The following is a 15,302-nucleotide window of genomic DNA, read 5'->3' as shown; positions in this document are numbered from 1 at the left end:
CTGCTTGCATACACTGTAAGATCATGCCAGAGCACCAAGATGGAGAAAAACAAATAGCTCCCTGGCTGAAAACCGTGACAGAGAGGGCCAGTTTGTGCATCACGTAGGGGTCAGGCACACCAAGTACAGTAAGTAGGTCCTGCACTGGTTTTCCTGGCAGGCCAAAAATAAGCTTCTGTGCCCCAAGGGATACCATCCCTCAAAAACACACTCTAAAGCCCAGAGTCTCTCAGTCCCCAGAGCAGTTATCGCCGTTTGGCACTTGTTTGTGCATTTAGCTACAGTTCTCCATAGCAACCACCCAGATCCCAGCTTGTCTTGCCACCAGCCAGGAGCAGGGTGTGCAGAGCGCGTTGCATGCACCGCTGTCAGAGTTGCACTCGTACGTGCACAGGCTGGGCGCTGACTCCCTGTCTGCTCTCCTGAGGTGGGACCCGCACTGCCGGCACGGCACGATGCCGTTGGCAGAGGGCCTGAAGCTGCACAGGGAGCTGGGGGCTCTCTTCCCTGCAGGTATGGTTCCTTGTATATGGTTTGCTGGAGCTGAAGAACGAACATCACCCCCTACCATAGGGTTTTAGATGTTGTCCTCTGAACCCAAAGGTTCTGCTGTTCTTGCCTGTCAAGACAGGTTTTCATCATCCCAATCCCTCCTGCAGCCTCCATGGCCATGACTAACCCACCTCTCCTGGCAGCCCCAGCAAAGCTGCCTCACTCTTCTTCGAATTCAACTATTGGTATTTTCCCTTTTTCTGCCTCCTGCATGCCAGCCACCATGCACTTCTGGTCCCCTCTACTCAGAAAGGGTAAATGAGAATGGAAAAAGGTTCAGAGGTGGGCAGTGACAATGCTCAGAGGTACGGGAACAGACTCTGTACAGCGAACAACTGTGTAGCCTGGGACTCTTCAGCTTGGAAGAAGGACATGGGGTGGGGGAAGAGGTCTACAAAATCATGAGTGGCCCAGAGAGGATGAGGAGGATCAACTGTTCACTGTGTCTTCTGACACAAAGCTGTCAACTGCTTTTGCCTTGACCAGAGCCTCAAAAGAACGTGCAGCCACTGCGCTGCAGATGTTATGTCCAAAGGTTTAGCACTGTTTTTAGCCCACGCTTCTTGCAACATGGGGCTAAGTTCATGGCAAGCCTTTGAGAGGCGTGCTTAAGAGAGCGAGTGCTGCCTCGGAAACATTTTGTAACCGTGTTTTCACGTGGAGAGCTCGGCCACAGCCAAGTGGAGCTTTACCAAACTGTTCAACACAAAAATATTCAGAGCTGGGAGGAGAATGAGCTGAACAAATACCAGCCCAGCAAGAGAGTCCTCCAGAAGGTTGTCTTGTAAGAAACCTCTTGCAGGGGAAAAAGCTTGCCACCAAGACTCTAACTTTGCTGCTGCTCTGCCAACCCCATAGCAGCCTGTGAGGGTGAGTGATGGGGCCTCCTGAACTGCTTGTCCTGTTCCAAACAGAGAAAAAAGTGCCCCTCCTCTGACTCTGCCCTGGAAAGTAAAGGCAATTGAGATGGTCGTACATTTTCTAGGACCACAAGAGGGCAACATGAGAGCACCCGCAGCCAGCAGATTCAGCAAGGCGACCTGTGACACTGCTGGGATGCGAGTGGCAGGGGCAGCTCTGTGTGGGCTGAGCATCACCCTGTCCAGGGACTGCCCAACTGCATTAGCCAACTGTAGGCTGCTCCCTGGGGGCCCTTTCCTTGCTCTCAGCTTCGTACATATCCTCCGAGGTGAGAGGTTATCTCAGCCAGCGGACCTAGTGCCGTGGTTGAGGGCAGGAGTATTTTCTCCACACGTGGGTCGGACATGTGGTGACAGCAGACCCTTCTGCATGCTGCATGGGGCCAGGCTGTGGGATGCAGGGTGGCCTCCCTCATCCTGCTAGCATGTCCACCAGGAAATGTTTTGGGTGAATGTGCACTGACATGTGGCTTTGAACAGGAGAGTCCAGCATCTGGAGTGATGCTGTTGGGCTTGGCCAGGGGAAGAGGTGTTAAACCTTAGCACAGGAGTTTGAACATCTTAGCCTCACCATCCTTTTTCAATTCCTTCCGCCACCAAAAGATAAGAAATTAGAGAATCTGAATTCAGCTTTGGTTGTGAATGTGGAATTGGCCAGTGTCTCCAGCCCACACTGGCCTCTGCAGACTGGTATCATTCACAGCCATGGTTAAGTACACCACCATTCCTGGCACTTCTTTGCCATAGCCTGAATCGATACCCCAAGAGGACAGTTTGCTCTGCGTTTCCAAGAACAGGCACAACACAGAAACAGCTTCTGTTAGCAGGCAGAGCTACAAGAGCCTCTGTGTGCTTCTAGAGCTGAAAATGCTGCTAGCATCTTGCAGCAGAGACAGAGGAGAAGGTGACGGTGAGAGATAAGGTGCATAATATTGCTTATGCAGTAGGGTGGTAGAGGTTGCTCACAAGAGATGAAAAGATGTTTGCAAAAGAGGAGGAGCAAGGTGATGTTTGGGGGACACTTTTTGGACAGGCTTGAGGCATGGAGAGGGACAGTGCAATGGAGGACGCTGGGGAGACAGGGATAACCAGCGAAGAAAAAATAAATTGCTGGGGCACATGGGTGGGACTCTTTATCCCTCTGGAGTTATTTATTGTCTATGAAGAATGCTAGAAAGATTTTGCCTGCTTAAAATATTTTTACTACAGAAATAACCAGCTTCGTTTCCACTCTTGCTGCCACTACAAACCTGCCCAGACAGCATAAGCAAAGGCCCAGCCTGTAGTACCCCACCTCCCTGAACCACGGAGCATGTCTTCTCTAACCCAGTTACAGCTCACACAGCTTGTGCTGTACCTGCACAGCACACTGCTGGCTCCAAGCATCCACGCTTCCCTGTTGCACATTGACAGGACCAGTTCAGAGTATTTGTCTCAAAGGAACATCAAATCACCTGCCTTGCATTCCTACTCATCAGTGGTTGTCAGACCTCACCTAGTTGCTCCTGTGCTCAGACTAATAGTTTGTGTTGGCTAGAGCAGACCCTTCAGTGAGCCATCTGGTTTGGATCTGAAGACATAAGGAGACAGGATAATCCTTTGCTTTTGCCAGCATGTATTGCTTCAGCCTGTCTGACGACATATAATACAAACCGTCTAACAGAAAGTCCCATCTGCACATCAAGCTAAATGTGACATCACTAGCCAGGAGATTACCTTAGACCACCACCTCCCAGTGCTGCATTCCTACTTGTGGTGTTGCCAACCAGCGATAGCGGTGCTATACGTGGGACAAACTGTGTTCAGAGCTGGTCTCATCACTGTTTTAAAACTGACCTCCCCCTAACTTCAGGGTCTACAGGCAGCAACTGTTCTTACCTGAGGGAGACACACAGCACTTGCACCCAGAGGACTAGTGCCAGGATTCACGTGCCCAGCTTGTGAGTGCAGCAGTCAAAGACCAGGGCTTGGATTCATTCTCCCTGGTACACACCAGTGCCTGGGCATCTCACGTGGGCTGCAGCAACTGAGTCCAGGAGTAAAGGGAGCAGAGCTCTCCTACACGGGGTGAGTGCAGGGCAAGAGCTCAGCAGCTACAGATATGCTGCCCGGGAAACCGCAGCCCAGGCACAATTTGTTGTGAATGACTTCACGATTTGCTCAGGGATTAAATACTTCCTCGTTTTTAATAACCTAATAACTTGGGCTAGTGTCATGCTGGACTGTTGGAAAGTTCACTGGCCGTAGTCATCAGCCAGGCCTCGTATAAACGGCTTCCCCCAGCTCTCAGCCAAGTGAGCTGTCCTCATCTTTGGGTCCCCCGGCGGGTGGCTCTTGGCACTACCTTCTTCTGAAGGGCTTTGTTGTTCATGCGTGTGCCCGAGGCTTTACGCTCTGGGGGCTGCCTCACCACATCTTGTTTGAGCTGGAAATGCACCTGGAGAAAGAAACAAAAACAACCGTGTAACACCATGTGTGTGCTCTGCTGGCTCAGGGGTCTGCAGGACCTGCCCCTGCTGCTAGCCTTCAAAGCTGACTCTTGGGCCAAGACAAGCAATAAGGGGCCTCAGCCAGTGTTACGATACAATGGGAAGTCATTGCTTAAATCAACTGGAAACACTTTTTTTTTCTGTGGAAAATGTTATACCAACAATCAGCTGCATTTCTTATGCAAAGAGCTGCTCCTGTGGCATCTTAGGATGGTTTGGAAGATGAGCTGTGAAAGGCAGGGTCTGAGCTATGCTCTTTCTTCCTATTTTCTTACCAGAGATAGAGAAATAGCACTGCTTTGCATCTCTGTGAATACACAGAATACTTTAGGACAGATAGTCCTTTTTCAATTGCATCTCATTAGCTGAATCCTGCTTAAATCAGTCTTTCAGCAACTGGTGCTTCTAGTAGAACCAGGCAAAAAAATTCCAGGGAAGAAACCTCCATCCACCACAGCCATGCAAGCAGTTACAAGAGGGAGAAGGGGACAAGGAGCGTGCAGGACACAGCACCAGATAAACGGGGAATGAGGATGCCATACAGAAAGGTGAAACTGGAACGGGGCTGGGTGGGCTTCCTGGTGGAGGGATGGGTTGAATGATGGATATGGTAAGTGCTGCAGTGGCAGAGGGAAATGGGGACAGGTGGGCTGCTGTGAGGGGAGATCTGCAAAATTGGACCATCAGGGAACAAGTCAGTCTCCTACAGTAACATGGTAAAAGGAAAATGTATTTTACAACGGAAAGCCGAGGAGCTGGGTGCTTAACCTAGCAAAACAAAGGCTAAGACTGGGCTTGACAGCTTTCTATAAATACATCAGGGAATAAATACCAGGGAAGAAGAGGAGCTATTTAAAGCACAACCCTGGCATAAGAACAAATAGGGAGAAACTGACCATAAATAAATTTAGGACGAAAATTAGAAGGTTTCTAATCCTGAGAAAAGGGCAGCTCTGGAAGAACTTCAGAGGCTGGGTAGGGTGGGATGAAGAGATGGAGGGTGGGAGAACCACTGCAATGTATTTATGGCAGGGCCTGACCAGTACATGCAGTGAAGCAAATGATGTGCCAGGATGCTGCAGCCAGGGGGTTCTTCCTAGTCTTCAGAGGAGGCTGCATCTGTGGTCCTGCTATGTTCATAAGGCAACAGCAGCGGCAGGGATCACCACCCACTGTTTTTATAACCAATTTCTAGTTGTCCAGCCCACCCTCAGGAGGGTGCTGTAGGGGCCACACTGCTGTCAGGAGCACCTGGTTTCACTTCATCTCCCAAAGGTGCTTGGCTGTTCTTTGTGGGCACCCAATCCCCATCTGTCTTGGGTGCTCTCAGCAGAAAGAAAGGCAGACCTCAGCCCCTTGCTACGAGTCTGATAACGTGTTTGGTCCCAGACAGGATGCAGATGATAGCAGAGCACTGAAGCCCAGAGCCAGGGGGATAACGGAGCCTCAGGGACCAGAGGCTGCCTCCACGTCATCGTGTCCTGGAGAGGGGGGAGGATGGAGCAGCAGCCCCAGCCAGCCAGGGGCTCTCCCCATAGCCAAGAGGCAGAGGGACACAGGAGCTGGTGTGGCAGCCCAGTCCAGCTGCAAGCCCTCAGTAAGGAATTGGGAGGCACGTGGCATTGCCTTCACCCTGTCCCTCTCTGAGCTGCAGGGAGCCCCATGTCTGCCAAAGCAGACAGCCTGCAGCCACGGCAATGCTCTACAACCCATCTCCTTTCTCTGCTGCTCACTAGACAGCCCCTGCTGCATTTCTTTATCCCCGGGGTGAAGACGTTTTAAGACACCCTCGTGACTCACCAATGAAGGTGCAGCTGGGCCCACTGTTGTTGTCACCGTCTGGGGCTGGTACCCCTCTGCGGAGGCTGTGACCATGTAAGTACCAGGCAGCAGCAGCCGGAAATAATCCCCCATATCACCTGGAACACAAGGTGGCAAGAGAAAGCACTCAGGATGCACAGGGAGCAGAGCAAAAGATATTCCAGTAAGACTTGCTGAATGTACTTCCTCAAAGATGTGTAGCCTGCAAAACCCAGGCAATTTTTGGCCTTCCTTCCAAATCTGCTGGTTACCGCAAGGCTGGATTCACATTGACAGACTGCAAGTGATGTCTCATTAGTGCCACGGAGCAGAGGTCAGTCTGCAAGTAAACTTCCATTTGTTCCCCAAACGAAAGGGGACGGGACAGCAGTGTTGGCTGTGCCTGTGCAGGGAGGCTGCAAACCTGAGCACTCGCCAGTCAGACGACAGCAGATGTAAGGGCAACCACAGCTCCAGTCTGATTCCTTATGCATAATGCAATCTCCAGTTCCTGTCAGAAACAATTTTGCCACGTTTGGGTTATCAGCAGGGTTTTAATTGCTTATCATCTCAGCTGCTCCCCTGCCTGATTCTTGTCGCATAAGGAAGCCCCAGGAGCACTTTGACTGACTGTGTGCTAGTGTGGCGAAGGACAGGGGATGGCCAACTCTGAGGCAGCAGCACATTACAGTTTACTTCGACAATTTGAGTATATTCCCATCTATGGAACTGGATGGGTATTGCAAATTTGAGTAATCGCTACAGGCAGCCTGTGTTATTTTGGCTTAGGTGGGGCTAATTGGTATGAGTGAGACACACATGAGTCAGGGGCTTCCAAGGGAAAAGAGGGCAGGGTGGCTGGCAGGTCAAAGGGGATAATTTTCTCCCTCTGTTCATTCCTGGGGATGCTGCACCTGGATACCGTGTCCAGTTTTGGTGCCCCCAGTTCAAGAGGGTCATCAAGAGAACGAGAGCTACTGACCCACAGGGATTGCTCAGGTCCTGCAACAAGAGCTGGGGGAGCTGGGTGGGCTCAGCCCGGCTGGGAAGAGGTGGAAGGGGATCTGCTCACAGCCAGCAGCTACTTGAAGGGCAGCTACAAAGGTGATGGAGCCAAACTCCTCTGAGCAGCGCCAGGCAATACAACGAGGGGCAGTGGCCATAGATGGCAGCCTGGGAGCTTCAGGGTGGATCAGGCAGCACAGCTTCACCTCAAAGGTGGTGCAGCCCTGGGACAGGTCAGCAGAGAGGCTGTGAAATCTCCATCCTTGTGGGTCAGTGAGAATTGGCTGAAAGGAGCAATGGCTGATCAGAGTCCATGTTGGGGACAATCCTGCTCCAAGCAGAAGGCTGGACAGGAGAACCCAGATGGCCCTTTGCAGCCAGCGCCTCTGCCATTCTGTGATCTCTTGCACACTCCCCTTTCCTATGCAGGTTGGCATAATAAGTGCCAAATATTAGAGTGTTACTGAGTCACAGACCTACAGCCAAAAGGAGTTTTGATGATATCATAGTCTGACCTCTGAAGAGCTGGAATATCGGCTATTTTCTGCAGCCAGCCTGTAATGTCTGGTCCAGTTGGAGAAGGGTGTTTATGAAAAGAAGGTTAAAATTGGCCAGCAAGGGAGAAACCACCACAACTTGGATAAACTAAAGTGGCACTTCATTCTCAGTCTAAATTTGTCTGGCTTGAACTTTCAGTCGTTCATCTTGTTCTGCCATTGTGTCCTTTGCTATCAGCTATTTCAGATACATAGATGCTTGAGTACATTATTCCATCAATCTTCTCTTTGGTTATATAAAAATGTGTTTTCTCCTCTCTCTCACATAAAATAGGAACTGACTTTCTGAAGTCTGTTATAATAAGGTTTACTCCTTTTCTTCCAATTCTCACCTCTTTCTTTCCCAAGCTTTCATAAGCACTCCCTGCATGCACAAGCACATTTCTCACAGATAGTGTTTCTCAGAAGCAAACCATGCTGGCCACCCATATTATAGCCTCACCTGCTAACCCTCTCCCACATACCCAGCTAGCATCTGAGAGGCTGTATCCAAAAGGGACAGCATGCAAGGGGACCGACAACCCACCAGAGGTGATGTCATGGCTGATTCCCTGGACAGAAATCACTGCTCCTGCAATGCCGTTGTTGTTCTCGTCTGACACCATCCCTTTGATGCCCTGGTGAACCTGCAGCGAGGGCGACAGACTGCTGGGTCAACAGGCTGTTGCTGGGCACTGGAGGAGGGCAGAGCTCTGGGGACATCCCCATCTTGCCCCAGTTCTCAGCAGAGCCAGTCTAGGACACAACAGCCTCTCCAAAGCCAACCAACTAGAGCACCCAGTGAGCTCCATCACCACCTCCCTTCCACCCCTGTGCTCCCAGGTCCTACTGCTCCCCTACCACGAGGGCTGGGGCCCATGGGGGCCTGCTGGAGGAAGGGTGTAGGTCCTAGGACTGCCTCCTTACCTCTTCAATGAAAGCAACAAGGGCCTCCCGGTTGGCCATCCACTGCCGCTCCAGGTCCTCCTCAGGGGGGAACTTATTGCAGCTCAGCTCCAGAGTGATTTCAAAGCAGTTGGTGTAGAGGTAATTGAAGTCCTGCATGCCTGGAAGAAAAGAGCCCATGATCAGGGGAATGCAAGTCCTCTTCCCTCCCCACTCCTGTGTCCCAGGCATCATGGCCCCTGTCTATCTTCTACCAGAACTGTCCCGCATTCCCTCTTTGCTCCACAGGTGCAGCCTCCTCCCTCCATGCAGCTTGACTGGTGCCTTCTCCCCCCATGCAGCCCCCTCCCCTTGTGGCTGCCCGACTCTCTCCTTCAGCTGGATTATTCACCACTCTGCCTTCAGAAGCTCAGGGAGGTTATGTACTGCAGGGGCTACATATCTCTTTCCAGTTCCTCTTCAACCTTTCCTAGCCTAATTTGCCAGTTTTCAGTTACCTCATTGTGCCTTTTAAAAATCACATTTTTCAGCAGCCAGCAGCTATGAGAAACGTCTTCTCTTTGGTCACAGTTTTGGGTCTTGATGGAGTTACCCCATAGCATTTTCAAATACACTAACAGATTAATGCTTCCTTCACCCAGCAGCACGCAGCAGGTCTCTGCAGACCTCGGCTACTTCTGTGGCTCTTTCCCAAGCCACTTCCAGTTTTCCCAGGCCATTTCCCAGCGTGAGATGCAGACACCAGAATGATGTCTAGTAACGGGCACAGTGCTACCGGCACAGCCCTTCCCCAACCCATCCCATCCTGAGGTTTCTCATCTATCCCTTCATCTCTCTTCAGCTCAACACCTTGCCGTGGGTGGTGCTCACCTGCCCAGCCCTTACCTTTGCTGAGCGAGTACCACGATGCCCCATTCGTGATGCCATCGGCAAAGTAGTCTCCACAGTTCCAGCCACGGTGCATCCAGCCATGGGCATACGAGTAGGTCTTGGCCAGCTAGAGAGAGAGCAGCCATCGGTCACGGCTCCGGCAGTGGGTGGCTCTGGGTGAAACATCCCCCCTCCTGCACAGGCTTCACTGGGGAGCGTGGGAGGGAAGTCAGACAAGAGACAGTTCCTGCATCTTACTGCTGTGGAATACAACACGAGGTGGCCAGGACCTTTACGAAACGTAGGCAGGTGAAGGCGCAGGAGGAAGAGCAGAAATCTGGCAAGCTGGAGGCTTGCTGATGGCTCCCGCTGAGCCGAGGGGGAGCAGAGGGCACGGAGCCCACGCAGGGGCACCCAGCCCCACTGTTGCTGGCCCCCACACAGCAAATGGCACTAACAGGGGGAGAAGATATGTAAGGAAAACTAAGCAGTAGCAGTCCTGATGCAAATACCATATATATCAGGGGAATTTGTATTAGGAAAGAGTTTGGGCAACTTCTGGTTGTGGCAACCGCTTGTTTATTGCCCTTATTAAGATGAATGCTTATTTTTAGACATAAAGGCAGGGCTAAAATTGGGACACTGCATCCAAAGCCTGTCCTTTGCATAAGACACAATTTAAGAGAGACTGGTGTTTGCATTTTATAATGCAAACTCTATACCCTTGTATTATGGTTCAGATGCTGGTGTAACCTCCTTCTGTAAGCAGGAAAACAGTTCCTTCACTACATTTCTGACTTCTGAGGCTATGTGGGTATCATTAGCCTACGCCCCAGACTGCAGCCTCTCTACATCTGGGTCTGAGTGCAGTCCTGATCCCAGCAGGTCCTGGCAAGCTCCTGCACAGCCTCTGTTTCCAGAGAAAGCTGAACTCCAGCTCAGACTTATTTTTCTCATTAACTGTTCTAATGCAGACTTGCTTTTCCTTGTGTCGGGTTTTTTCTAATGGAAGCAGTAACGGAAGACACTGTTTTCTGGGACATTTTAACAATGGAGAAAAAACACAGGCTTCAGCTAGTGTTAGCAGGATCAGCAGTGCAGACCAGTATATTCCCTAATGTCTGCCTATGCTCCTGGTGCTCTTTTCATTGTATTCCTTATTCTTTGCCATCCACAAGTCCTGCTGGGCACCTGCCTCCCTTATCCTGCTCTCAGCAGACCCCCAGCCAGACCCTGCCATCTCTCTAGGAAAAAAACCCATATACATTCTACAACAGCAAAACAAAGCTGGAGGCAGGCTCCAGCTCTGGAAGAGGAGGGTGGTCAGGGTGGTACTGAAGAGACCGGTGATACTGGGGTTACGGGGATCCCAAGCACAGCATGGATGAGGAAGGGGCTCCCAAGGGTTAAGACTGGCCTGTGGCGGGACCGGCTCACGGTGGGACTGGGCTGACCTGGCTCACGAGCCGGTGGCTGGCAGAAATGCCGTAGTCTGCTAACGGTTATTTCCAACACGTTTCTCGGCTTGGCTCCCGCCTGAGGCAGTGACCCAGCGACTCCCGGCCAGCTCTCGCGCGCTGCGGGAATGTCCTCGCCTGCCGGGGCCGCGCTCACCTTCTGAAACAGCTTGTCGTCAGGGGTAGGCGTGTTGGGTAGGCGGGTTGACTGTGCGCCGGGGGCTCCTGACCCGCTGGTCCTGAGACTTGTCATAGGGGTAATTTGCCACCACCGCTCCACCGTGCAGATTGGCCGAGAGCACAAAGTTGTAGCTGCTGATCCACTGGATCACAGCCAATGTCTCCGGCTCTACCTGTAAGGAGAAGAGGGCCAGGGACAGGGAGGAGAGCTCAGCCACCTCTGGACCAGCTGTTGCTCCGTGCTAGGCTGCGGCGTGATCGCTCACGTCAGACCCAGCCCCGCTATTTGCCTGCTTCAGCCCTCGCAGCTTCCTCCATTCTCCACCAGCTGCCCTGGTGCGCAGAGCTGGCTCCTCTGCTGCACACCCTGCTACAGCTCTCCCAGCACAGCCCCAAAACCTGAGGCACACACGTTAGCCAGCATGTGCCGCCTCCTCTGCCCTGTGCATTGCAACCACCTCCCCAAGCTGGCCGTGATGCTGGCCTCTCCTCCTGGCAGAGGTGCACGCTGTGATATGGGGCAGGGTTACATCGTTCCTCTGCACGCAGGAGGCACGGGGAAGGAGACAACCACAAAGGACAGTACATTTACTTGTGCGCTGAGCCACTCTAAGAGGATGCTGTAACCCTCACAGCATCCCAGACCGGTACCTGGCTTTTCCAGTTGTTGGGTAGTGGGATGTGGTGATTTGGCCCACTGATTTCCCCGCTGTAGTACATGAACGTGTTGAGGTCAGGGAAGTTGCGGTTCAAGTCCACTCCGTTGGCGTTGTTCCTCCCCGTCAAGTACCCGTTGCTGTCCGGGCCCTGCGGGGCAAAGGTGCGTCACGGGGGTGAGCACAGGGTGGGTGCAGGCAGGCTGGGTGACAGAGCGGCAGGGACCGGCCGTCCTAACGGCGCTGCGGGGCCTTTGAGTCACAACAGACATGTTATTGCTGGCAGGAGAATAAAGAGCATTGGTACTGACGGGGAAAGTCAATAACAATATCTTCATTTTCCAGGGTCACAACGCAAGGGACAAGCCAAATAAAGAATCTGCCTCAACCGAAAGAGCCATGAATAAACTATTTCCCCAAGGTCTAGCAGTACAAAGGAATGGGTGAGGTTTTGAGGGGGTCTAGAGGGCTTCCTCCCTGCCCCATCCCTCATGACCCTGTCTGCTCATGACAGTGGCATTCAGCTGCCACCTTCCCAGCCTGGGGCAGTGGGTTTGCAGTGACCATCCCATGACCAATAACTTCTGGGGAGGGCTAGGCAGGTGTTGGAAGCCTCCTCCATCACCTGTAAGGGCCACCTGGGGCAGGACACACAGCATGAGCCCCTGGCACGGGAGGTGAGGCACAGCAACACCAGTTGAGGGGGACAAATTTGGCAGGGCACGCAGAGGAAGGATGCCCCCTCCCCAAAAGTGCAGTGAAGGGGATCCTGCAGGGACTTGAAGGGCTTTCTGCCCCTACCCGGCTGGAGGAGGCGATCGCTGCCTGGTACCTGCTTGGCAGCCACTTCGTACCCGTCGGGGTTCATGGAGGGCATGATGTGGATGCGCGTGTCGTGGATGAGGCGGGCGATCCGCTCGTTGCCTTGGCGGTACTCCTCGCACAGGAACTCGGAGAGCTGCAGCAGCAGCTCACGGCCCAGCACCTCGTTCCCGTGCATGTTCCCAACGTACTTGAACTCCGGCTCCACTGGAGAGAGCAAGAGAGAGACACCATCACCCAGGGCTGGGACAAGGAGGAAGAGACACGTCCTACCGCAGGGCAAGCCCCAGGGACCCCCAATTAGTGGCGTGAAATGGCCCTTTCCCTTGGAAAACGCAAACCTTAGCGAGGGAGAGTGACAGGGTTCTCATATGGGCTCCTCTCGGTTTTGCCACAGCATCGCTGGGAGTAGCCCAGGCTCTCCACCGGGTTGCTGCTCACCTTCAGAGCACACAAGAGGAGCTATTTGCAGGTGGTTTGATCCCAGGCTGGGGAGAGGCAGCACAGAAGGACTGGAAAGTGCCAGCAGGATTGCTGGGGCCTCCAGGCTCCATGGTGGGTGGCACTGGAGGGGACAGGCCACTTTTCCCACCTTTGCCCTTCGCAGTTTGCTCTCAGTGCCTCTCACCAGCATGGCACATTCCTGGCTCTGCATGCTTTAAGGAGCTTTTCATTACTCCGCAGGGTAAAATCAATCCCTGGCTTGGGGCGAGCCGTGCTCTTTCACTGCACCGGCACAGTCGCCTCCAGCTGCTGCCTGTCAGCCCCTGACTCCTGTGTGGTGGGAGGCAGCAGCGGCTTCTCCTCTCCCTCCCCTTTACCTGCCCCCAAGGAAAAGCTTTAGGGGCTTCCTCACCCTCAAGGGACAGGGACAAAAGCCTGGAGAAACCCTCAGGGGCTGAGTTGAATATGGATCAAACTGTCCCTTGGGCAGCTCCAGTAAGAGCAAAAATGTCTCTTGCCACTGAATTCTGTAAATACACATTTAGAGAGCGCAGGCTGCTTTGCTGAAGGGGAGACAGCACACGTGAGGGATGGGTTATGCTTTCCTAGAGGGGCTTTTAAAGCAGTTACTTGTGGGAAAATAAAATGTCCCGTTGCAGCCTGGAGTCAGCACTGGTAGGATGAGAGATACCAGGGGAATTCAGTTAAAAAAGGAAGCCTGACTTTCACATGAAAAGGTCAGGAAAAAACAGGGTGTTGTTACAAATGTCAGCTTGCCAGAGCTTGAGACTCCCATTGCACCATGAGTTTTCCAGCCACCAGCAGCGATCAGACTCACTGCACGCTGCCACACACAGTGTCCAGATCCCCGGAGCAAAAGGCACCACAGCCCCACACATCGGACACCTGCTGCTTCCAAAATCCCCTGTGCCTTTGTCATGCAGGGAGGAGACACTGCATCTGGACATACTGAAGACAGATTTAAAAAAAAAAAAAAAGAAATCAAATTTTGGCAAAAGATTTTGCTTTTCCCTATCTTTTGATCACTGTGCCTCAGTGCAGGACACCGCAGGTGGGCAACACGTTTTGACCTGGTTAGATTCCAGGAGACATGAGAACTGATTTAATTAGGTAATCCAGTTATAAAAGCTATAAAAATGTCCTGGGGATATGTGCAGCCTTTATTCAAAAAAACAAGGTCTCACCAGGGATGGTCCTTCTCTGCTTTGCTCGAGTGTGAGCAGGACTTGTCAGCCTTCTTCAGCATGCAGATGCTAAATATTATCCATGTGGACACTTAAGCCCTAATGACTGCACATCAGCCCACTTACTCTAGGCTTGCTTTTCACTTTTCATGGCCTTCAAGGGAGTCCACAGATTCCCAAAGCCCTCATGCTACAAGCCAGAAGTGCCAGCTTGAGGGTGGCCCATGCTGCCTGCCTGGGGCAGGGGAGATCTCGGTCACCTCCTACGGCCCTTCAGCTGCTCTCTGGTGGTTCTGCAAGTCTAAAATTCAGTGGTGCACTGCCAGTGCCCTTTGCTTGCTTCTTGCTTCGAATCAGCCCCTGATGCGCAGCGGAGGTGCCTGAGGTATCCTCAGCACCATGCAGGCTTCTCTGTACCGAACGGGGCTGGCACAGAGGTGGTCAGGGTGGGAAGCCTCCCGCCTCCCAGCATCCCTGAAGATGATGCTCTGGGCTGCAGGAGGGGAGCAGCACGACTCCAGTGCAGCATGCCCTTGGGCAAGCTGCTGCCAGGCATGAGGCGCTGGGGGGCTGGGGGGGGAGGTGCTGCTCTGCTGAGGGGGGCACAGGTACGGGTCCCTCTCACCCCTGCAGCACTGCCGCAAGTTTTGCACGTGACTAGGCTGCCTGGATTTATCGGCCTCTGCATTTAACCACATCAGCCAGGACATGAAAAGGCAAAAGATCCTGCAACAAGCAGGCAGAGCCCTGTCCGCATCTGCGGCCCAGAGGCACAAGGCAGGGAAGCAAGGGAGCCCTGTGTGTGGGGCTGGTCCCCTCACCCCCCCCAGGGTCACCTGGCTGCCAGTAAGGTCTGGCTCTGGCGCTGTTCCCATGCTGCACAGGCAGCAGCTCAAGGGGCCATTGCTGCCAAGGCTCCGCAGGGCCACGTGGCAGTAGGTAGAGATCCTCGAGACTTGCCTGTCACAGGGGCTGCGCAGCCCACGGGGCCACAGGAGCCCAGCACCCGCTCTGCTGGGGTCCCTTGCTCACTGTCCCCCTTGCTTTGGAGTCTCGAGGAAAAAGGGCTGAACAATTCCCTCCTGCCACTATCCAGCGTTAAAGGGTGGAGGGTGGGTGCTGCCTCTTCCTGCGTGCGCAACGCTGTGTTTTGGGAGCAAGAGGGTGGCATGGCAGGTGGGTTGCTGGGATGGACTCTCCCGGGTTCTTGCGTTCGCTCACCCTGAAAAATCAGAGCTTCATCCAAAGTATGTGCCTGGGCCACGCTGCAGCTCACGCAGGTGTGGTGCCTGCGTGCAGGTTTTGTGTGCGTGTCCCCGGGATGGGCGAGGTCCCTGCCGGAGCTGGCACTGCCCGACACCCGGGCGTCACCGGGAGTCCTGCCTGGAAAGGTAGGCAAGATACCCCCACCCCGTGCCCCTGAGGTGCTGCATGGCAGGGAGCGTGGCGACGGAGCCCAG

At 53.3% G+C, this 15,302-nt stretch overlaps 1 protein-coding gene across 1 annotated transcript in view; it reads right to left on the bottom strand.

Moving 5' to 3' along the window:
• Nucleotides 1-3,635: 3,635 nt before the first annotated feature.
• Nucleotides 3,636-15,302, bottom strand: part of CPN1 (carboxypeptidase N, polypeptide 1) — an 11,984-nt gene continuing 317 nt past the window's right edge. The window contains 9 exon segments of the mRNA XM_010286912.1: nt 3,636-3,909; nt 5,762-5,880; nt 7,850-7,949; nt 8,230-8,369; nt 9,094-9,205; nt 10,693-10,740; nt 10,742-10,888; nt 11,367-11,522; nt 12,204-12,400. Coding sequence (XP_010285214.1) covers nt 3,778-3,909; nt 5,762-5,880; nt 7,850-7,949; nt 8,230-8,369; nt 9,094-9,205; nt 10,693-10,740; nt 10,742-10,888; nt 11,367-11,522; nt 12,204-12,400 — 1,151 coding nt within the window. The 3' untranslated portion in view covers nt 3,636-3,777.

This window comes from Phaethon lepturus, unplaced genomic scaffold, assembly GCF_000687285.1.
Source record: "Phaethon lepturus isolate BGI_N335 unplaced genomic scaffold, ASM68728v1 scaffold22075, whole genome shotgun sequence".
Classification (NCBI taxonomy): domain Eukaryota; kingdom Metazoa; phylum Chordata; class Aves; order Phaethontiformes; family Phaethontidae; genus Phaethon; species Phaethon lepturus.
The sequence above is the reverse complement of the archived record's forward strand: the minus strand, read 5'-3'. Positions and strand labels throughout refer to the sequence as shown.